The following is a 24,479-nucleotide window of genomic DNA, read 5'->3' as shown; positions in this document are numbered from 1 at the left end:
ATCATCTTTAAGATTGATGGAGACAGATTTAAATGAGAAGGTACTCTGCCTAATCTGGTTAGTAACACTTTGCATCAGTCAAAGAAGAGATGGAGCTGCCCATTACTCTGCATGTCCACATAGCTAACTACAACAAAAGACAAAAAAACTAATGCAAGCTAAAATGTATTCCAGGCATTTGTAAGGGCAGAATTATTTATCTGCAAAGAAATCCTTGAGAGAAAAACAAAGTAATGGGGTCCATGAAGATGAGAAAGAGGCTACTGAGAAGAGGAAAGGCTGTCTGAGAGTTTGTGTCCTTCTCTGCACTGGGTGAATGGTGGCTGACCACTGATGACTTCCCTGAATCCTGTTTTGTTTTTCTCCTCATTGCCTGCTGCCATTTTCCTTTCACCTTTCCCTAACCTTGGTTCAGCTAACCTTGTCCATGGAGCTTGGCCTGGACTTTATTCCCTGAGGAATTCTGAACTGCAAAGGTGCTTGTGACTACATCTCAGCCCAGCAGAAGTCCCACAGCTATGCTGAGGTGTGAGAAGAGGCTGTCTCAGTGCACCCCTTAGACTCAAAATACTCTAAAGCACCCACTCCATGTTGTGTCTGAAGCACTCAGAAACTGCTTTTATTCCAAACATCCTCATACTGATTTAAAAACTTCCTGATGGAGGGTTGGGAGAAATGAGAACTCTCAGACATTGCTAGTAGTGTAAAATGGTGCCGCCCTGTGAGAAGCTATGTACAATTATTCAGAAAGTTGAACTGCAGACTCTGGATGGACCATTGATTCAGAATGTAAAGTAGGTGTCCACAGAGAATATTGGGGACAACAGGGCTACAGCAAGAATCATCAGAACACCCCCAGCTAGAAACTCTTCAGATGCCTTTCATTGATGAGGGAAAATGTACAATGTGGTCCATGGAATATTGTGAAGCATGGATATTATATGCAATTATTTGGCCATGAGTTAGTCAACCATCTGTTACTCAAAGAAATCCTGACAAATTCATCTTACTTGGAGGATAGGTTAATATAGACTCCTGATTTTAGAGATTTTCTAGTTTTCTGACTATTTGCTTTGAGACTAAATTGAGGCAACCTGTGGTTTAGAGAGCTTCTTTAGGAAGAAGCTGCCCTCCTTGGAGGAATGAAAAGAACTGAGAGAGAGAGCAAGGGGCTGGTCCACTGCCCTCCAGGGGTCCAGTGCTGGGAACTAAGCCTTCAATGCACAGACTGGGGAATTTGCTGGGAGAGCTTGGATTACTGGTCAGGAACCCTGGGGTTCACCTGTCTGTGTACAGGTTTACAAAGTAAGTACTACACTGACTGATCTGCCCACTGAGTTCTTCTCCCAGGTCTCCAGGCATGCTTGTGTTATACAGACACACAGGCAAGCAGAGCACCCGCACATATAAAGTAAAATGAAATGAAAAAAATATTAAAACAAAGTAAAAGTACACAACCTTCTCCACATCCCGGTGTTCAGAGCATCCTCTGGGATGAAATAAGGGTAGAAAATATGTGGGTTAATGATAGGTCACTTTCTTCTCCATAGCATCCCAGGTGATCTTGTTTTACAATAGTGTTATCTGGGAAACTAAACATGTATGCAATGTGTGTGCTTGTATGTGTGCATCCATGTACATGTGTGTGTTCAATTTTGCATGTGTGTGTGTGTGTGTGTGTGTGTGTGTGTGTGTGTGTGTGTCTATATGTACAGGGGTGCAGACAACCCTCTCCTAAAAACACAATCTTCTAATGAACAGGAACATCAAAGACTTGAGGAAGATCTTCAGTCCCTGATGAAGCAGAAGGAGCTGCTCACCCGGCAAAGGGACTTGGCAGCAAAGCTGCAGCATCACTTCACTGTGTCCCAGATGAGGTAGGAGCCCAGGCTTCCAGAAGCAGGTGGATGCAAGTGGTGCGGCTGTACCAGGATTTCTGTCCTCTTTGAGTTTCTGTTCAATTGGCAAAGCTTCCAGCCACAGACAGGAAGAGAACACCTCAGAGTGTCATTGCTGACTCAATCAATAGGAACTTCTGTCCAGGAAGCAATATGCTTTCTCCTTGGTCTTGTGGAGATTGTGTCCTCTTCTTCCATACTGAGTCCTCTAATATGCTCTGAGTATCTCATCTCCTAGATTAGATCTCCCCACAAATATGCCCATATTAGCCAGAAATCTACAGGATCATCAATCATGAAGGAAAGAGTGTCCTCCTGCAACTTTATTTTCCATCAGGAACATCACATTTAGAGATAACTGTCTACCCTTTGGCAGATTTGCATACAGCAGTCTCCTGTTGATTGTAGACTCTCTGCACTATTTATCAGTTTCTCACAAGAAGATTTACTCTGGTCATGAGTAGGAGTTGACAAGTTAAACCCATGCAGGTGTCTGGGCTGTAGGATTAATCAGAGCTTTCTCTGCATTGCTGTGTAGGCTCCACTAGAGGGCAGGCGTAGAGTTTTCTAGGAGGTTCACCTTCACCTGGTATCTAATCAAGACCAGGTATATCTTCCCTGACCTGTGTCTCAGACCTTCTAATACTGATATTTCTCCAAAATGATATCTTTGGACTGTTGGAGAAATATGCTACTAATCCAGCACAGTGTGTATTTTCCAGTTCAACTTCTAGCAGTTTTTAAAAGATGAGAAAAAAAAATCCTGCCCAGGTGCACTCTGACCCTTTTCCCTTGGGGAAGCAGGGAATGAACTCAGATGAAAGGTAATGTTCGATTGTCTAGCTGAGCAGATCTGGTAGGGGCTCAAAAGCTGACATGGCAGGTATCCACCAGGCTTGTGCCCCAGCTGTCTTCCTCCCCTAGGTTTGAAAACCTGCAGCAGGAACTGGAGCAGACCACAGCCCAGGATGAGAACCTCCTGCAGATGGAGCTACTGAAGCAGAAATACTATGTCCGAGGCAAGTCAGCCACCATTAAGCCCCATCCCCAGCAGCCAGGGTGTTCATGGGGTGTGTTTTCTTCCTTAACTTTTGTTTCCTAGGGATGAATAGACCCTGATTTTCTTGCCATGTGCACAGCCAAACTGTTTCTGAATCATATTTTCTTTACTGATTTTCCCAGAGAGCACCTGTTAAGAAAACTGAGAAGGCTGGAAGAAGCAAGAGACACCTTAAAGGCATGACATTCTAAACTCCAGGTTCAAGGCCTCCTCAGAAAATGCCACCACTTTTCAGCTGTGAACTCACTAGTGAGGCAAATATTAACCTACCATCAGGCGATGCAGGCACAATCTGATCCACATCTGTTGGCTCACTATCCTTGGAGAAAAGTATGTGTCAGAAATAAGTCTAATATACAGAGAACACAACACAAATTACTAAGAACCCTGACTCCATATGTGATGGGAAATCTGACAAGGAAGACTGTGTTAATGTCACACTGCCATCCAGACATACCACACCATAAGCATAAGATTCTCTGTCATGCAGTGCAGAAGCTGACGCCATGTCATGGGCAAGTGTTGCTGAAGATAATTTACTATAGAGAATAAGCCAGTTCCTTACTTCTTTTGCTCTTCCATAATGAAATTCCAAAGGAAACTGAAATTTCCTTCATTTTTGGTGTTATATCTTGGGATATTTATTCTTTGCGTTTTGGTTTTCTTCATTGTTGTTTAAGGTTGTGTTAATTTTTGTTATACTTTTATTCTTGTCATTGGTTTAATAGTTTGCTAAGGCTATACACTGTATATAATGACTGCTGTTTTGAAAACCCCCATTAAATAAAATGAATGTATTTTTATGAATAAAATAAATTTCAAACTTTTCACTCTGAGAGTCTTCTTTAGTACATGAGGTTTCACACTCTTGTAAACCCAGAAATCACAGGCTTGGATGTATCTCAGTAAGTTTCAGGAAGCTCAGGCTGCCCAAAGACTTCCCAGCCATGGGCCTCAGGGATACACAGGGGGATGGCAACTTGGATGTTGGTGGTATAGCCTACCTCATGGATACCCACTACATAATAGAAAAATTAGACATATTGTATCCTTGAGGTCATATATTTAGCTAACAGTAAAATATGGTACACTGTACACACATGTTCAAAAAATCTCCATGTATAACAAATTAAAGGGAAACACAGGAAATGAGAACATTCATTAAATTTGTATAAAGGAAATCAAGAAGTAAAAAAAATCTGCCTCTGGTTTTTTTGAAATACAACATGAGTGATAACTGAACAGCAGAGTTGATTTCCTGCAAGACAATTTAGGATATTTTGTGGTGCTTTTGTTTATACTTATGGGTGTTTTGCTAACACATACATGCAATTCCCATAGAGGCCAGGTGAGGACAGAGTCCACCTGGAATTTAACTTAAAGAAGTTTGTTAGCTGTCCTGTGGGTCTTCTTAATAAATAAATGCTCTTCCAATAAATGCTCTTAATGGATGAGCCATCTCTCCAGTCCCTGCAATTGACCTTTGTCTTTCAAGCCATGTGTGCTATATTATTTTCATTGGATCACTCCCAACCAAAGACTGAAATTTATTGAAAACTTTAGGGACAGGCATGCTAAATATCTTAGTCTGCCACACATCCATTCAGGGATCTCATAGGTTCCGGATCATGCCTAAGTCTCACTGACTGTCAGAATGGAACAGACTTGCTAGATCTCTTCTAGGTTGACACCTATTAAGCCTCTCTGATGAAATGCAGAATTGAGAAGACCCTCCTGGGGGTAGAGATAGGTGAGGAATCGCACTTGATGGTCCAGATAAGCAATGATGGAAGGAACCTCGTGACTAGATGGAGTGGATGGAGCCTGCATCAGGGGCACATGTCTCTGGTACAGAGTGATTCTGGGCAAAACTAAAAAAGGAGAGAAGTGGTTGATGCTGCTCTGTTACCACAGCAGATCTCAGATTATATTGAGAAAGTTATTCCAGAGATTGATTTACTCTGGTGAAGCTCCTCTGGAATAGATCTGACTTCTGAGACTGAGAGTCAGGCAGAGATTTGATGTATAAAGGAAGATATCCTGTGAGTCTCTAAACTGGAGCTGTCATTTCAGAGGTAAAAAGAACCTACTATCCTCTGATCTACATGTGGACGGTAGGGTGTGTGGCTGTGTGTGTGTGTGTGTGTGTGTGTGTGTGTGTGTGTGTGTGTGTGTTTGTATATGTGTGCCAGGTCTTGGCCCACAGAAGATAAGACATCTTGTTTTTCATTCCTCACTTAAGCTAGAACCTCTCCATCTCATATAATTACTCATTTAATTAGTAACTGTGTGTTCCATTTGAGAAATTTCAGGCTTGTGTTATTTTACTTTCTTGCCCAGAAGCTATAGACACCTTGTAGGCCATCATCAAAGCATCACCTGAAAAACAGGTTAAGAGAATGTGACCATGTGGAATTTTTAACTGAGATATGGCTGTTGTGAGGCCCAAACTAATCTAAAAGTCATATACCTCTTTGGTACACTGGTGAGGGCTCTTTGGGGTAACAACATATAGAATGAATTTCTACATATACTAGAGGCTACTTTTTAGAATGAGTTGCAGGCTGTAGTCTGGCTGATTGAACCTTGGCTGGCTATGATGACAAAGTCCAAGAATCCAGTAGTTGCTGAGTCCACTATGCTTGAAGTCTCAGCCCATGAGTATTATAGTCTGGAATCCCAAAGAAGTCGGCTCAAATGCCAGTGAAAGAATGGACTTGCTAGCAAGGTGAGAGCAAGCAGCTGAAGATCAAAAACTCCCTTCTTCCATCTCTGTATATGGGCTTCCAGCACAAGGCCTGGCTGAGATTACAGGTGGGGTTTTGGGGCTCAAGATATCTGAGTTAAAGGTGTTTTTTCCCTCAATAATATCCAGATTAAAGAATGTCTTCTTAACTCAAATTAAGTGTGGATCAGGATTACGTGTGGATCTTTTCTCTTCAAATTAAGCAAAAATACCTCACAGGCATGCCCAAAAAATTTTGAGTTTTAGTTAATTCCAGGTGTATTAAATTTGGCAAACAAAAATAACTATCACACCTATACCCATTCTCAACTTGATACACAATTATATCTTTTTATTGTTATTTTAATTTTATAATTGAATTTAATTTTACACATCAGCCACAGAGTCCCCTGTCCTCCCTTCTCCCATCCCACCCCGTGCTTCCCCCAATTCACCCCCCATTCCCATATCTTACAGGACAAGGACTCCCCTGGGGATTCAGCTCAGCTTGGTAGATTCAGTCGAAGCAGGTCCAGTCCTCTCTTCCTTTCACTCAGGCTGAGCAAAGTGTCCCTGTATAGGCCCCAGGCTTCAAAAAGCCAGCACATGCACTAAGACAGGTCCTGGACTCACTGCCTCGGGGTCTCCCAAACAGTCGACTGTCTCACTTATCCAGAGGGCCTGATCCAATTGGGGGCTTCTCAGCTATTAATTCATTGTTCATGTGTTTCCACTAGTTTGGCTATTTGCCCTGTGCTTTTTCCAATCATGGTCTCAACATCTCTTGCTCATAAAATCCCTCCTCTTTCTTGCCGATTGCACTTCCGGAGATCCACCTGGGGCCTGGCCATGCTTCCATCATTCATTGGATGAGAGTTCTACCACAACAGTTAGGGTGTTTGGCTATCCGAGAACCAGTTTAGGTCAGTTCTGGCTATCTCTCAACCATTGCCAGTAGTCTATTGTGGAGTTATCTTTGTGGATTTCTGGGGACCTCTCTAGCACTTTGCTTTTTCCTATTCCCATGGGGTCCTGATTTATCACAGTCTCTCTTGTTCTCTCTCTCTCTCTCTCTCTCTCTCTCTCTCTCTCTCTCTCTCTCTCTCTGTCTCTGTTTTTGATCCAGCTGGGATCTCCCGTTCCCCAAGTTCTCTTTCCCCCAACCCTTGGCTTTCATTTCCCTCCCTCATGTCTAGTTTGCTCATGTAGATCTCATCCATTTCTCTGTCATTGGGTGATCTCTGTGTCTTTCTTAGGGTCCTCTTTACTAGGTAGCCTCCCTGGAGTTGTAATTAGCAGTCTAATCATCCTTTGCTTTACATCTAGTATCCACCTATGAGTGATTACGTACCATGTTTGTCTTTCTGAGTCTGGTTTACATCACTCAGGATGATTTTTTTCTAGATCCATCCATTTGCCTGCAAACCTCATGATGTCTTTTATTTTTCTGCTGAGTAGTACACCATTGTATATATATACAACATTTTATTTATACATTCTTCAGTAGAAGGGCATCTAGGTTGTTTTCAGGTTCTGGCTATGACAAATAATGCTGCTATGAACATAGCTGAGAATTTTCCCTTGTGGTATGATTGAGCATTCATTGGGTATATGCCCAAGAGTGGTACAGCTGGGTCTTTGGAGAGATTGATTCCCACTTTTGTAAGACAGCACCATATTGATTTCCAAAGTGGCTGTACAAGCTTGCATTCTCACCCACAGTAGAGGAGAGTTCCCCTGGCTCCACATTCTCTCCAGCATAAGCTGTCTTCAGTGTTTTTGATCTTAGTCATTCTGACAGGTGTAAGGTGGTATATCTCAGAGTCAATTTTATTTGAGTTTTCCCGATAATTAGGGATGTTGAGCGATTCCTTAAATGACTTTCAGCCATTTGAGCTTCCTCTGTTGAGAATTCTCTGTTTAGCTCTATAGCCCATTTCTTATTTGGACTGTTGGGCATTTTGATGTCTAATTTCTTGAGTTCTTTATATATTCTGGATATCAGTCCTCTCTCAGATGTGGGGTTGGTTAAGATTTTTTCCCATTCTGTAGGCTGTTACTTGTCTTGTTGAATGTGTCCTTTGCTTTACAAAAGATTCTCACTTTCAAGAGGTCCCATTAATTAATTGTTTCTCTCGGTGTCTATGCTACTGGTGTTACATTTAAGAAGAGACCTCCTGTGCCAATGCGTTCAAGACTACATCCTACTTTCTCTTCTATCAGGTTCAGAGTAACTGGATTTATGTTGATGTCTTTGATCCATTTGGACTTAAGTTTTGTACACAGTAAAAGATATGGATCTATTTGCAGCCTTCTACATGTTGATATCAGGTTATGCCAGCACCATTGGTTGAAGATGCTTTCTTTGTTCCATTGTACAGTTTTTTCTTCTTTGTCAAAAATTATATGTTTGTAAGTGTGTGGGTTAATATCAGGGTCTTCAATTCAATACCATTGGTCCACATGTCTGTTTTTATACCAGTACCATTCTGTTTTATTACTGTAGCTCTATTGTAGAGATTGAAGTCAGGAATCGTGATACCTCTAGGGGCTGTTTTATTGTACAGGATTCTTTTGGCTATCCTGGGTTTTTTTGTTTTTCCATATCAACTTGAGTATTGTTCTTTCCAGGTCTGTGAAGAATGGTATTGGTATTTTGATAAGGATTGCATTGATTGGCTATATTGCTTTTGGTAAGATTGCCATTTTTACTATGTTAATCCTGCCTATCCATGAGCATGGGAGATATTTCCATTTTCTGACTTCTTCAATTTCTTTTTTCAGGGACCAAAGTTCTTGTCATACAGGTCCTTCGCTTGCTTAGTTAGAATTACACCAAGGTATTTTATATTATTTGAGGCTATTGTAAAGGGTGATATATCTCTGATTTCCTTCTCAGCCTGTATTTCAATTGTATATAGGAGGGTTACTGATTTTTTTTAGTTAATCTTGTATCCTGCTACATTGCTAAAGGTGTTTATAAGCTGTATCAGTTCCTTAGTAGAATTTTTTGGGGGTCACTTATGTATACTATCATGTCATCTGCAAATAGGGAAAGCTTGACTTCTTCCTTTCCAATTTGCATCCCCTTGATCTCCTTATGTTGTCTTATTACTCTGGCTAGAACTTCAAGTACTATATTGAATAAGTATGGGAAATGCAGACAGCCTTGCCTCATTCCTGATTTTAGTGGAATCGCTTTGTGTTTCTCTCCCTTTAATTTGATATTGACATTAGCTTGCTATAAATTCTCTTTATTATGAAGGGGTGTTGGATTTTGTTAAATGGCTTTTCAGCATCTAGTTAGATGATCATGTGTTTTTTTCTTTCAGTCTGTTTATATGGTGTATTAGTTTGACAGACTTTTGTATGTTGAACAAGTCCTGCATCCCTGGTATGACGCCTACTAGATCATGGTGGATAATTGTTTGATGTGTTCTTGGAGTCTCTTTGCCAGTATTTTATTATTTTTCCATCAATGTTCATGAGGGAGGTTGGTCTGTAGTTTTTTTTTCTTTGTTGCATCTTTGTTTGGCTTGGGAATCAGGTTAATTGTAGCCTCATAGAAGGAGTTGGGTAATGTTCCTTTTGCTTCTATTGTGTGGAATAATTTAAAGAGTATTGGTATTAACTCTTTGAAGATCTGGTGGAATTCTGCCCTGAAACCATCTGCTCCTGGACTGGTTTTGGTTGGGAGACTTTTAATGACTGACTCTATTTCCTTTTGGATTATTGGACTAATTAAATAGTGTATCTGGTCTTAATTTAACTTAGGTATGTGGTGTCCAGATAATTATCTATTTCTTTTAGATTTTCCAGTGTTGTTGAGTAGAGGTTTTTGAAGTATGACCTGATGATTTTCTGGATTTTCTCAGTGTTAGTTGTTATATCTACCGTTCCATTTCTGATTTTGTTAATTTGTATGCTCGCTCTATCTATCTATCTATCTATCTATCTATCTATCTATCTATCTATCTATCTCTATCTCTGCTTTTTGTTTAGTTTAGATGAGGGCTTGTCAATCTTGTTGATTTTCTCAAAGAACCAACACTTTCTTTCATTAATTCTTTGTATTGTTCCCTTTGTTTCTATTTTTATTGATTTCAGCTCTCAACTTGATTCTTCTTTGGTGACTTTGCTTCTTCTTGTTCTAGAGTTTCCAAGTGTGCTGTTAAGCCACTAGTGTGAGATTTCTCCAATTTCTTTATGTGGGGATTCAGTTCTATGAATTTCCCTCCTAGAACTGCTTTCATAGTGTCCCATAAGTTTGGGTATGTGGTATATACATTTTCATTGATCTCTAGGGAGTCTTTAATTTTTTTCTTTATTTCTTCCTTGACCCATTGGTGATTCAGTTGAGCATTATTCAGCTTCCAATAGATAATAGGTTCTCTGTAGTTTTTGTTGTTGAAATCTAACTTTACATGATGGTGGTCTGATAGAACACAGGAGGTTATTCCAATTTTTTTGTATCTGTTGAGATCTGCTTTTTGGCCAAGTATGTGGTCGATTTTAGAGACAGTTTCATGGGATGCTGAGAAGAAGATATATTCTTTTTTGTTAGGATGGAATGTTCTGTAGATATGGATTTAGTTCATTTGAGTCATAACATCAGTTAAGTCCTTTATTTCTGTTAAATTTTGATTTTTGAGATCTGTCCAGTGGTTAGAGTGGGGTATTGAAATCTCCCACTATTAATGTGTGGGGTTTTATATGTGGTTTAAGCTTTAGTTGTTTCTTTTACATTTGTGGGTGCCCTTGTGTTTAGGACATAATGTTCAGAATTGAAACTGCATCTTGGTGGGTCTTTCCTGTGATGAGTATTTAATGCCATTCTTGATCTCTTTTCATTGATTTTAGCTTGAGTCTATTTTGCTAGATACTAGGATGGCTGTACCTGCTTGCTTCATAAGACCATTTGACTGGAAATACTTTTCCCAGCCTTCTATTCTTAGATAGTGTCTATCTTTGAATTTGAGGTGTGATTCTTGTATGGAGCAGAAACAGGGGTCTTGCTTTTGTATCCATTCTGTTACCCTGTGTCTTCTTATATGTGAATAATTCCATTGATATTAAGGAATATTAACTACTAGTGCTTGTTCATTCCTGATATTATTTGGTGGTAGTTTGTGTGCTTCTCTTCTTTGGGGTTTACTGCTGTGCTGTTGTCTATTGCCTGTGTTCTCATAGGTTTCTTTCCAGTATGTATAATTGGATGCCTGTGAAGTTGACTGGGTCAAACAAAGACTTTACCACATTGATTGCATTCATAGAGTTTCTCTCCAGTAAGTGTTCTTTCATGAACTTGGAGATAACTGTCTTCTGCAAAGGCTTTACCACACTGAATACATTCATAGGTTTTTTTCTCCAGTATGTGTTCTTTTATGCCTTTGAAGATGACAGTGATATGAAAAAGCTTTGCCACACTGATTACATTCATAAGGTTTCCCTCCAGTATGTGTTCTTTTATGCCTTTGAAGATCACAGTGATATGAAAAGGCTTTGCCACACTGATTACAATCATAGGGTTTTTCTCCAGCATGTATTCTTTTATGCCTTTGAAGATAACGCTGACATAAAAAGGCTTTACCACACTGATTACATACATAGGGTTTCTCTCCAGTATGTATTCTTTTATGCCTTTGAAGATAACGCTGACATAAAAAGGCTTTACCACAATGATTACATTCATAGGGTTTCTCTCCAGTATGTGTTCTTTTATGCGTTTGAAGATGACAGTGATATGAAAAAGCTTTACCACACTGATTACATTCATAGGGTTTCTCTCCGGTATGTGTTCTTTTATGCCTTTGAAGATGACTGTGACATATAAAGGCTTTACCACACTGATTACATCCATAGGACTTCTCTCCAGTATGTGTTCTTTTATGTCTTTGAAGATGACTGTGACATATAAAGGCTTTACCACACTGATTACATCCATAGGGCTTCTCTCCAGTATGTGTTCTTTTATGCCTTTGAAGATGACTGTGACATGTAAAGGCTTTACCACACTGATTACAATCATAGGGTTTCCCTCCAGTATGTGTTCTTTTATGCCTTCGAAGATGACCGTGACATAAAAAGGCTTTACCACACTGATTACATTCATAGGGTTTCTCTCCAGTATGTGTTCTTTTATGCCTTTGAAGGTCACAGTGATATGAAAAGGCTTTGCCACACTGATTACAATCATAGGATTTCTCTCCAGTATGTGTTCTTTTATGCCTTTGAAGATAACTATGACATAAAAAGGCTTTACCACACTGATTACATTCATAGAGTTTCTCTCCAGTATGCGTTCTTTTATGCCTTTGAAGATGACTGTAACATATAAAGGCTTTACCACACTGATTACATTCATGTGGTTTCTCTCCAGTATGTGTTCTTTTATGTGTTTGAAGATAACTCTGACATGAAAAGACTTTACTAAGCTTTTTACATTCATAGAGTTTCTCTGCAGTATGTGTTCTTTTATGTGTTTAAAGATAACTCTGACATGAAAAGGCTTTACCACACTGATTACATTCATAGGGTTTCTCTCCTGTATGTGTTCTTTTATGTGTTTGAAGATGACTGTGACGTGTAAAGGCTTTACCACACTGATTACATTCATAGGGTTTCTCTCCAGTATGTGTTCTTTTATGCCTTTGAAGATTACTGTGACATGAAAAGGCTTTACCACACTGATTACATTCATAGAGTTTCTCTCCAGTATGTGTTGTTTTATGCCTTTGAAGATAACGCTGACATAAAAAGGCTTTACCACACTGATTACATTCATAGAGTTTCTCTCCAGTATGTGTTCTTTTATGCCTGTGAAGACTACTGTGATATGAAAAGGCTTTACCACACTGATTACATTCATAGGGTTTCTCTCCAGTATGTGTTCTTTTATGCGTTTGAAGATAACGCTGACATGAAAAGGCTTTACCACACTGATTACATTCATAGGGTTTTTCTCCAGTATATGTTCTTTTATGCCATTTAAGATAACTATGACATAAAAAGGCTTTACCACAAAGATTACATTATAGTATGTATGTCTTCTTTCCTGCCTTTGAGGATGACTGGAACATGTAAAGGTTTTAAAATATTGATTACATTCATATGGTATATTTCCAGTATGTGTTCTTTCATGCTTTGGGAGAAGACTCTGACATTCAAAGGCTTTAACACATTGAGTATATTCAGAAGGTTTCTCTGTAGTATGATTTCTTTTATGCCTGAAAGGAAATTTAGTGCATGTAAAAGATTTACCACATTCATTACAATGTTGAATCTGTATATCTATATGCATTTATTTTACAATTTGGTCTAAATGTAAAGAGCAATAAGATCTTAATATTTTAACCCATTATTTACACTTATGTTTTTCCCCTTCATTAAGGATTGTTTTGCATATTTGAAGATTCCTGTGATAGTTAGATCCTTCATTACCTGGCTCATATTGATGGCATCTGTTTTCTTTATGAGATTTTTCACACCATTGAAGAGAACTGGATGAATTCAGGCGTTTATCTCAATTCTTCCCTTAACAAATTTTCCTATACTGTGAGTCCTGCTATATTTCCAAAGTGAACCAGGACAAACACAAACATTACACAATCCTGGCACTCACTGCAGTGTGTTTGTTACTGGATTAACCAATGAAGCTGAAAAATCATTCTTTTGTAAGCTTGTATCACATTCAACAAGTCTACTCAACATGGGGATTACCACATATATTCTGATTGTTCTCAGATAGAGAAATGTATATTGCTTTTTTCCGTGTCCATATGTTCATATTTTTAAAGTGACATATGATATAGCAACTAAAGGAAGAATAACAACTAAAAGATTTCCACATTTCATTTACAGGTGGACTTTCTGTTCTTCATCAACATGTGGTATGGGGATTAAGTTTCCTCCACAACAACCACTTCTTAACGCTTTACTCTTAACTACTCTTCTCATTAAATTTAGCAAAGTCAGAACAAATATACAAGTAACAATATTTTACTATGAACTGTTTGCTTATTAGAAGGTTTTGGACATAATCTTATTACATCTTTAATGAGCATAACTTTTTTAATATAAATGGTAGGAAACTAAATGGATAGTCAGTTCTACATCATAGCTGTGATGGAGCTACGGTTCTAGTGGTGATATCTGTTAAGACACTGATACCTTGTCTTCATTCTTCAAAGAATGACATGAAAACACAATTAATTTGTCATTGAGGTATATGGTATTGAAATCATTTAATGATGATCAATGTACTTTAAACTGTAATTATTTATACTGATGCAATTTTTAAAAGTTACAGATACATTAAAGTATCTCCAGAGGAACATTTGTATCAGGTTGCACATGAAAATTACCTTCCATGTCTTCGAAAACTTTGACAGTGCTCTTCAATATTATCTTCCCACTTGTACCCTAGAATATTTTACCAGGAAATATATGAAACATTATTGGAAATTGTGCAAAATTAAAGTAACTCTCTTCAATTATCCTTAAAACCATGCTTAATATCTTCACCTCATTCTTCCTCAGACTCAATCAAATTATAGAAGAGTATCTATAACCAGGAACTTGTTGTCCCCTTATTTTAAAATATGAAGGAAATTTTACAGTATTACCTATAACAGTGAGGTTTCTGTAAGTTTCCACCATCACATCTTTGTAGAGATTCTTCTGGGAAGGATCCAGCAAAGCCCACTCTTCATGAGTGAAGTTGACATGCACATCATCATAGGTTACTGCATCCTAAAATTTGCATACATAAATGTGTCATGCCCATGCATACAACAAGACATATGATACTGACATAATTGTAAATGCAGGCTTCTTTAAAAATATAGTCATAATAATTCTGGTGTTTCAAACACTTATTCTATGATAGAAATATAATAATATTATCATTTAGTTATCTTAGAAGGAAATTGAATTGGGAATTTACCTCTATCATTTCTGAATGATTTGAATGGGATATCACCTTGTAATAGGATACATATTACTGGATAGAGTGACAAGATAACCCATCATCATTACTGACTACATGTTATAGAAACTGTATGAATAGTTACTAACTACAAAAAAGATGAGCAAGCTGAATGTATTGACTCATGCCTTTAATACCATCATGAAGATGAAAGAGGCAGGTATAACAGCATCTGAGTTGAAAGCTAACCTATACTATACAATCAGTTCTAGGAGAGCAAGAAGTAAAAATTAAAAACCTGTCTCCTCTGTGAAAACCAATCAAACAAACAAAAATGATAGGAAGAACTCAGAGGTTTTTTAAATGAAGTTTCTACAAAAAAATACATAATCGCTTGAGTTCTGCATTCATTTTCTAGACCCTGAATTCCTTCAGTTTAAATGGTAACCTTAATAAATCTTACCAAAAGGAACTATGCATTTAAACAGCTACACATAGAGAGATGAAACCATTAGCAACATAAATGTTGATCATAAATAATCAACACAGTACAAGAGAGACAGCTCAGAAGTTAAGAGTTCTTGTTGATCTTGCATATAAGTGGGCCCAATTGCCAGTACTTACATGGGAGCGTCTGAAGCATGTAAATCTGGATGGATATATTTAACCTTTTACCAAAAGTCATCATGCCCTTGTCCTTTGCAGGAACAAAATCACTTTTGGTGTACCACATTATGTTCTATCTTGTTTCTTGTTGTGATTGAGTTATCTACCCAAAAGCACCACAGGTAATGAATGGGTTTATTTGGCTGATTCTGCCAGGTCACAATCCATCATTGCGGGAACTTAGAATAGAAGTTCAAGCTAGCAAATAGAGACAAAAATCATTTAACTAAACTATTGTTTAGTAGCTTTCTCTGTTACTTGGTCATTGTGTCATGCTCAGCTAGCTCTCTTATCCAGCCCAGGCCAACTTTCTTAGGGATATTGTGCCATCACTGGGAGGGCCTTCATACATCAATCAGCAATCAACAAAATCTCTCAAAGACATAGCACCCAGCCATTCTGATGGGTCACATCCTCAACTGAAGTTCCCACAGATGACGATAGACTTTGTATGTTGACAGCTGGAAGTAACTAGGACACAGACAAAATAATATATGAGAAGGTTTAAAAACCAAAAGCCAATTTATCAACAATGTCAATAACTTAAATACCAACAATGCAAACATTGATGATAGTAACAACTGGAAAACACATGTATGCCAAGAAGTGAGGAGAAACAAGCTTCTAAGATCAAAAAGAGTAAACAAATGCTGTTTCTCCTCAGAAAGTCTCCAAACCAATAAACTCAAGGAACTCATAACATAATATAGTAATTTTTCAGAAAATAAAAATAGGTGGAGGTCCATCATTTTGCCAAAAAATATAACCAGATTATAACTAATAAAAAATTGACAAAACCTAGAAGGTACAACTGAATAAAGGAGACACAAAGAGAGACCTACATAGTTAACATGGTCTCTTGAACAAGAACTGTAAGATTATAATGAAAATCAAAATAAAAAAATCACTGACCACCACTCATATTGTGCACCCCAGTTCTCTCCTTAGCCAATAATAGAAAATAGGTTGAGTGAGGACTGTTCTAGCAAAATTGGATGGATTCACTTGAAGTCTGATAGTTCTACATTGTAGAAAAAGGTTTTAAGTACTGAAATTATCTCATTATCTTTTAATAAAGAAAAGAATGTCTGTTAGAATCATTTCCAAACCCTTTGGTTTCCTATGATTGATGATTGGATGTAAGTCTGCATCAGAGTTGGAAAATGAAAATTTTTCTAATCAAGTACTAGATAAGAGATTTTTTTTAATTTGATTTTACAATACTATTCAGTTCTACATAACAGCCACAGATTCACTTGTTCCCTCCCTTCCTACCCCCCTCGCTTTCCCCCCAGCACACACCCCATTCCCACCTTCTCCAGATCAAGGTCTCCCCTGAGGACTGAGATCAACCTGATAGACTCAGTCCAGGAAGGTCCAGTCCCCTCCTCCCAGATTGAGCCAAGCGTCCCTGCATAAGTCCCAGGTTTCAAACAGCTAACTCATGCAACGAGCCCAGGACCTTGTACCACTGCCTAGGTGCCTCCCAAACAGAGAAAAGAGATTTTTAAATCAATGTTGTATGATTTGTATCATATACCTAAAGCAACCTGTTTTCCTCTAATTGTTTTATAAGTCATAAGCATTTTGGAAACAAGTATATCCTCATTTTTATTTATAGGTTTAAGTGTGAAAGAGGTTTTCTATGTATGTACAAGTGATACACCAAAGAGTGTGTTGGATCCCTGGATCTGTAATATCAGGTGGTTATGAGCCCCTCAACTTGAGTGTTGGTTTCTGAACTAAGGTCAGCCCCAAGAAGAATATTTGCTGAGTGTCATGCACAGTCCACAGAGTACTTTTTATCCAATAAGCTAAGTCTTTTTTAAAAAAGATTTATTTTTAATTGTGTATACAGTGCTCTGTCTGCATGTATCCCTGCAGGCCAGAAGAGGGCACCAGATCTCATGATAGATGGTTGTGAGCCACCACGTGGTTGATGGGAATTGAACTCAGGACCTTTCGAAGAGCAGCCAGTGCGATTAACCTCTGAGCCATCTCTCCATCCAATAAGCTAAGTCTTTTACAGATTAAATAATGACAGAAACAAAAATAAAGAAAGAAGTAAATAAATGAACCCCAGGAACTTGATGAACCAGTATTAAGAGGTTGGGTATGAGACCAGGTAGGCTAACCATAGACCTTCCCCAATCTCTATTACCCAAGATCCAATACTCAGTGTTGTCCCTAGGGCAGGAACAGAACTTCAGCTGCAGGTTCTCCTCCACCTGTTCATAATTCCAGTGAAATCCAAAGACTATTCCCACCTGATCTTTCCTTCCCACCTCATATCTGTGTCAAAGCACCCAACTGGGGCAGCACCCTTGATCTACTAATTGTCATATCTTCCAAAATATATAAAGAACTCAAAAAGCTAGATTTCAAAATACTGAACAATCCAATTAAAAAAATAAGCTACAGAGTGTAACAGATTTCTCAACAGAAGAATCTCAAATGGCTAAAAGGCATTTAAGGAATTACTCAACATCCTTAGTCTTCAGGGAAATGCAAATCAAAAGTTCTAGCAGCAAGTGTTAATTAAGGGTAAGAACACCACTCTTGTGCTATTCTGGCCTTACACAGTGTAAATTACATTCGCGTCTGTTCCCAGCAACTACACTATTGGACTGAAGAGAAGCTCTTGTTTTACTTAGTTTCCCATACTGAGTTTTACAAGATATGCCCCGTTTATGGAGGAAGCACAGTTCTTTTGTTTTGAGTTCGCTCACTGTACTGGCACTATGGGAAAAACAGTATTGTGCAAGAATACCCTTTTCTCAAAAGCAGAGTGTTTTTCTTGTAAGGCAAACTAGGTTTCAATTAAACTTCCTAAACGAAGTTGAATCACATTCACTTTCAAGTGCTAGCAGCAAGTGTTAATTCAGGGTAAGAACACGACTCTTGTGCTATTCTGGCCATACACAGTGCAAATAGCTTTCGAGTCTGTTCCCAGCAAGTACAGTGTATTGTAATGAAGACAAACTCCTGTTTTACTTAGTTTCCAATACTGAGTTGAACTAGATATGCACCGTTTGTGTAGGAAGCACTGTTCTTTGTTTTGAGCTAGCTCACTGTACTGGACCTATTTGAAACAGATTAGAGTGCAAGAATGCCCTTTTCTCAAAATCAGAGTGTTTTTCTTGTATGGCAAACTAGGTTTCAATTAAACTTCCTAAACAAAGTTGAATCACATTCACTTTCAAGTGCTAGCAGCAAGTCTTAATTCAGGGTAAGAACACCACTCTTGTGCTATTCTGGCCATACACAGTGCAAATAGCATTCGTGCCTGTTCCCAGCAATTACAGTGTATTGGACTGAAGAGAAGCTCCTGTTATACTTATTTTCCAATACTGACTTGAACTAGATATGCCCCGTTTGTGTAGGAAGCATAGTTCTTTGGATTTGAGCTAGCTCAATGTAGTGGCCCTATAGGAAACAGAATAGAGTACAAGAATGCCCTTTTCTCAAAAGCAGAGTGTTTTTCTTGTATGGCAAACTAGGGTTCAATTAAACTTCCTAAACGGAGTTGAATCATATTCAGTTTCAAGTGCTAGCAGCAAGTGTTAATAAAGGCTAAGTACACCACTGTTGTGCTATTCTGGCCATACACAGTGCAAATAGCATTCGCGTATTTTCCCAGCAAGTATAATATTGGACTGAAGAGAAGCTCCTGTTTTACTTAGTTTCCAATCCTGAGTTGAACTAGATATGCACCGTTTGTGGCGGAAGCACAGTTCTTTTGTTTTGAGCTAGCTCACTTTACTGGACCTATTGAAAACACAGTAGAGTGCAAGAATGCCCTTTTCACAAAAGCAGAGTGTTTTTCTTTATGGCAAACTAGGTTTCAATTAAACTTTCTAAACGGAGTTGAATCACATTCAGTTTCACGTGCTAGCAGCAAGTGTTAATTAAGGGTAAGAACACCACTCTTGTGCTATTCTGGCCTTACACAGTGCAAATAGCTTTCACGGCTGTTCCCAGCAAGTACAGTGTATTGGACTGAGGAGAAGATCTTGTTTTACTTTGTTTCCAATACTGAGTTGAACTAGATATGCCCTGCTTGTGTAGGAAACACAGTTCTTTTGTTTTGAGGTAGCTCACTATACTGGCCCTATAGGAAACACAGTAGAGTGCAAGAATGCCCTTTTCTCAAAAGCAGAGTATTTTTCTCGTATTGCAAACTAGGGTTCAATTAAACTTCCTAAAGGGAGTTGAATCACATTCAGTTTCAAGTTCTAGCAGCAAGTGTTAATTCAGGTTAAGAACACCACTCTTGTGCTATTCTGGCCATACACAGTGCGAATAGCAATCGCGTCTGTTACCAGCAAGTACAGTTTATTGGACTAAAGAAAAGCTCCTGTTTTACTTAGCTTCAAATATGGAGTTGAACTAGATATGCCCCGTTTGTTTAGGAAGCAAAATTATATTGTTTTGAGCTAGCTCACTGTACTGGCCCTATAGGAAACACAGTAGAGTGCAAGAATGCCCTTTTCTCAAAAGCAGAGTGTTTTTCTTCTATGGCAAACTAGGGTTCAATTAAACTTCCTAAACGGAGTTGAATCACATTCTGTTTCAAGTTCTAGCAGCAAGTGTTAATTAAGGGTAAGAATACCACTCTTGTGCTATTCTGGCCTTACACAGTGCAAATTACATTTGCGTCTGTTCCCAGCAACTACACTATTGGACTGAAGAGAAGCTCCTGTTTTACTTAGTTTGCCATACTGAGTTGAACTAGATATGCCCCGTTTATGGAGGAGGCACAGTTCTTTTGTTTTGAGTTCGCTCACTGTACTGGCCCTATGGGAAAAACAGTATTGTGCAAGAATGCCCCTTTCTCAAAAGCAGAGTGTTTTTCTTGTATGGCAATCTAGGGTTCAATTAAACTTCCTAAACGGAGTTGAATTACATTCAATTTCAAGTTCTAGCAGCAAGTGTTAATTCAGGGTAAGAACACCACTCTTATGCTATTCTGGCCATAAACAGTACAAATAGCATTCATGTCTGTTCCCAGCAAGTAAGTGTATTGGACTGAAGAGAAGCTCCAGTTTCACTTAGTTTCCAATACTGAGTTGAACTAGATATGCCCCGTTTGTGTAGGAAGCACTGTTGTTTGTTTTGAACTAGCTCACTGTACTGGACATATTCAAAACAGATTAGAGTGCAAGAATGCCCTTTTCTCAAAAGCAGAGTGTTTTCATTGTATGGCAAACTAGGGCTCAATTAAACTTCCTAAATGGAGTTGAATCACATTCAGTTTCAAGTGCTAGCAGCAAGTGTTAATTCAGGGTAAGAAAACCACTCTTGTGCTATTCTGGCCATACACAGTACAAATAGCATTCGTGTCTGTTCCCAGCAAGTACAGTGTATTGGACTGAAGAGAAGCTCTAGTTTTACTTAGTTTACAATACTGAGTTGAACTAGATATGCACCGTTTGTGTAGGAAGCACATTTATTTTGTTTTGAGCTAGCTCACTGTATTGGCCCTATAGGAAAAACAGTAGAGTGCAAGAATGTCATTTTCTCAAAAGAGGAGTGTTTTTCTTGTATGGCAATCTACAGTTCAATTAAACTTCCGAAACGGAGTTGATTCACATTCAGTTTCAAGTTCTAGCAACAAGTGTTAATTCAGTGTAAGAACACCACTCTTGTGCTATTCTGGCAATACACACTGCAAATAGCTTTCCAGCCTGTTCCCAGCAAGTACAGTGAATTGGACTGAAGAGAAGCTCCTGTTTTATTCAGTTTCCAATACTGAGTTGAACTAGATATGCCCCGTTTGTGTTCGAAGCACAGTTCTTTTGTTTTGAGCTGGCTCACTGTACTGGGCCTATTGGAAACAGATTAGAGTGCAAGAATGCCCTTTTCTCAGAAACAGAGTGTTTTTCTTTTATGGCAATATAGGGTTCAATTAAACTTCCTAAATGGAGTTGAATCACATTCCGTTTCAAGTGCTAGCAACAAGTGTTAATTACGGGTAAGAACACCACTCTTGTTCTATTCTGGCCATACACAGTGCAAATAGCATTCGTGCCTGTTCCCAGCAATTACAGTGTATTGGACTGAAGAGAAGCTCCGGTTTTACTTAGTTTCCAATACTGACTTGAACTAGATATGCCCCGTTTGTGTAGGAAGCACAGTTCTTTTGTTTTGAGCTAGCTCATTGTAGTGGCCCTATAGGAAACACAGTCGAGTGCAAGAAAGCCGTTTCTCAAAAGCAGAGTGTTTTTCTTGTATGGCAAACTAGGATTCAATTAAACTTCCTAAACGGAGATGTATCCCTTTCAGTTTCAAGTGCTAGCAGCAAGTGATAATTCAGGTTAAGAATACGGCTCTTGTGCTATTCTGGCCACACACAATGCAAATAACTTTCGCGTATGTTCCTAGCAAGTAAGTGTATTGAACTGAAGAGAAGATCCTGTTTTCCTGAGTTTCCTATACTGAGTTGATCTAGATATGCCCCGTTTGTGGAGTTAGCATTGTTCTTTTAGTTTGAGCTAGCTCACTGTACTGGACCTACAGGAAACAGATTAGAGTGCAAGAATGCCCTTTTCTCAAAAGCAGAGTGTTTTTCTTGTATAGCAAACTAGGTTTCAATTAATCTTCCTAAACCGAGTTGAATCACATTCAGTTTCAAGTGATAGCAGCAAGTGTTAAATCAGGGTAATAACACCACTCATGTGCTATTCTGGATATACACAGTGCAAATAGAATTATCTTCTGTTCCCAGCAAGTATAGTGTATTGGACTAAAGAGAAGCTCCTGTTTTACTTAGTTTCCAATACTGAGTTGAACTAGATATGCTCTGTTTGTGGAGGAAGCACAGTTCTTATGTTTTGAGCTAGCTCACTGTACTGGACTTCTTGGAAATATATTAGAGTGCAAGAATGCCCTTTTTTCAAGCGCAGAGTGTTTTTCTTGTATGGCAAACTAGGTTTCAATTAAACATCCTAAAAGGACTTGAATCACATTCAGTTTCAAGGGCTAGCAGCAAGTGTTAATTCAGAGTAAGAAAACCACTCTTGTGCTATTCTGGCCATACACAGTGCAAATAGCATTCACGTCTGTTCCCAGCAAGTAAGCGGATTGGACTGAAGAGAAACTCCAGTTTTATTTATTTCCTATACTGAGTTGAACTAGATATGCCCCGTTTGTGTAGGAATCACAGTTATTTTGTTTTGAGCTAGCTCACTGTATTGGTCCTATAGGAAACACAGTAGAGTGGAAGAATGCCCTTTTCTCAAAAGCAGAGTGTTTTTCTTATATGGCAATATAGGGTTCAATTAAACTTGCTAAACGGTGTTGAATCACATTCACTTTCAAGTGCTAGCAACAAGTGTTAATTCCGGGTATGAACACCACTCTTGTGCTATTCTGGCCATACACAGTGCAAATAGCATTCATGCCTGTTCCCAGCAAGTACAGTGTATTGGACTGAAGTGAAGCTCCTGTTTTCCATAGTTTCCAATACTGAGTTGAACTAGATATGCCCCGTAGGTGGAGGAAGCACAGTTCTTTTGTTTTGAGCTAGCTCACTGTAGTGGCCCTATAGGAAACACAGTCGAGTGCAAGAATGCCGTTTCTCAAAAGCAGTGTGTTATTCTTGTATGGCAAACTAGGGTTGAATTAAACTTCCTATACGGAGTTGAATCACATTCAGTTTCAAGTGCTAGCAAAGTGTTAATAAAGGCTAAGTACACCACTGTTGTGCTATTCTGGAAATACACAGTGCAAATAATATTCGCGTCTGTTCCCAGCAAGTACAATATTGGACTGAAGAGAAGCTCCTGTTTTACTTCGTTTCCAATACTGAGTTGAACTAGATATGCCCTTTTGTTGAGGAAGCACAGTTCTTTTGTTTGGAGATAGCTCACTGTACTGGACCTATTGTAAAAACAGTAGAGTGCAAGATTGCCCTTTTTACAAAAGCAGAGTGTTGTTCTTGTATGGCAAACTAGGTTTCAATTAAACTTCCTAAACGGTGTTGAATCACATTCAGGTTCAAGTGCTAGCAGCAAGTGTTAATTCAGGGTAAGAACACCACTCTTGGCTATTCTGGCCATACACAGTGCAAATAGCATTCGTGCCTGTTCCCAGCAAGTACAGTGTATTGAACTGAAGTGAAGCTCCTGTTTTCCTTAGTTTCCAAAACTGAGTTGAACTAGATATGCCCCGTAGGTGGAGGAAGCACAGTTCTTTTGTTTTGAGCTAGCTCACTGTAGTGGCACTATAGGAAACACAGTCGAGTGCAAGAATGCCGTTTCTCAAAAGCAGTGTGTTATTCTTGTATGGCAAACTAGGGTTGAATTAAACTTCCTAAACGGAGTTGAATCACATTCAGTTTCAAGTGCTAGCAGAAGTGTAATAAAGGCTAAGTACACCACTGTTGTGCTATTCTGGAAATACAAAGTTCAAATAACATTTACGTCTGTTCCCAGCAAGTACAATATTGGACTGAAGAGAAGCTCCTGTTTTACTTAGGTTCCAATACTGAGTTGAGCTAGATATGCTCCGTTTGTGGAGGAAGCACAGTTCTTTTGTTTTGAGCTAGCTCACTGTACTGGCCCTATAGGAAACACATTAAACTGCAAGAATGCCCTTTTCTCAAAAGCAGAGTATTTTTCTATATGGAAAAGTAGGGTTCAATTAAACTTCCTAAACGGAGTTGATTCACATTCAGTTGCAAGTGCTAGCAGCAAGTGATATTTCAGTGTAAGAACAGCACTCCTGTGCTATTCTGGCCATACACAGTGCAAATAGATTTCGCATCTGTTCCCACAATATTAGTGTATTGGACTGAAGAGAAGTCCTGTTTTACTTAGTTTCCAATACTGAGTTGAGCTAGATATGCCCCGTTTGTGGAGGAAGCACAGTTGTTTTGTTTTGAGCTACCTCACTGTACTGGCTCTTTAGGAAACACATTAAACTGCAAGAATGCCCTTTTCTCAATAGCAGAGTGTTTTTCTGGTTTGGCAATCTAGGGTTCAATTAAACTTCCTAAAGGGAGGTGAATCACATTCAGTTTAAAGTTCTAGCAGGAAATTTTATTTCAGGGTAAGAACACCACTCTTGTGCTCACCTGGCCATACAGTGTGCAAATAGCATTCGGGCCTGTTCCCAGCAAGTACAGTGTATTGGATTGAAGAGAAGCTCCTGTTTTACTTAGTTTCCAATACTGAGTTGAACTAGATATGCCCCGTTTTTGTT

At 38.8% G+C, this 24,479-nt stretch overlaps 2 protein-coding genes across 4 annotated transcripts in view; one reads left to right on the top strand and one right to left on the bottom strand.

Annotated features, from left to right (window-relative positions):
• LOC143269384 (disks large homolog 5-like) overlaps positions 1-3,788 on the top strand; it is a 70,713-nt gene extending 66,925 nt beyond the window's left edge. For all 3 annotated transcript variants that reach the window (XR_013045788.1, XM_076554481.1, XM_076554482.1), the window contains exons 2-4: positions 1,762-1,877; positions 2,823-2,917; positions 3,081-3,788. Coding sequence is in view for 2 of the 3 variants with exons in the window: in XM_076554481.1 (XP_076410596.1) it covers positions 1,762-1,877; positions 2,823-2,917; positions 3,081-3,094 (225 nt within the window). In the remaining variant the exon portion in view is untranslated. The remainder of the gene's footprint in view (positions 1-1,761; positions 1,878-2,822; positions 2,918-3,080) is intronic.
• Positions 3,789-10,475: 6,687 nt separating this feature from the next.
• LOC143269381 (uncharacterized) lies at positions 10,476-14,426 on the bottom strand. Its single transcript, XM_076554478.1, is given in 5 exon segments — positions 10,476-11,045; positions 11,047-12,703; positions 12,778-12,909; positions 14,047-14,104; positions 14,308-14,426. Coding segments are annotated over 5 exon segments (2,007 nt in total). The 5' UTR covers positions 14,342-14,426; the 3' UTR covers positions 10,476-10,919.
• Positions 14,427-24,479: the final 10,053 nt, after the last annotated feature.

The sequence above is a fragment of the Peromyscus maniculatus genome, chromosome 18 (genome assembly GCF_049852395.1).
Source record: "Peromyscus maniculatus bairdii isolate BWxNUB_F1_BW_parent chromosome 18, HU_Pman_BW_mat_3.1, whole genome shotgun sequence".
Classification (NCBI taxonomy): Eukaryota; Metazoa; Chordata; class Mammalia; order Rodentia; family Cricetidae; genus Peromyscus; species Peromyscus maniculatus.
This window is presented reverse-complemented; position numbering and strand designations above follow the sequence as displayed.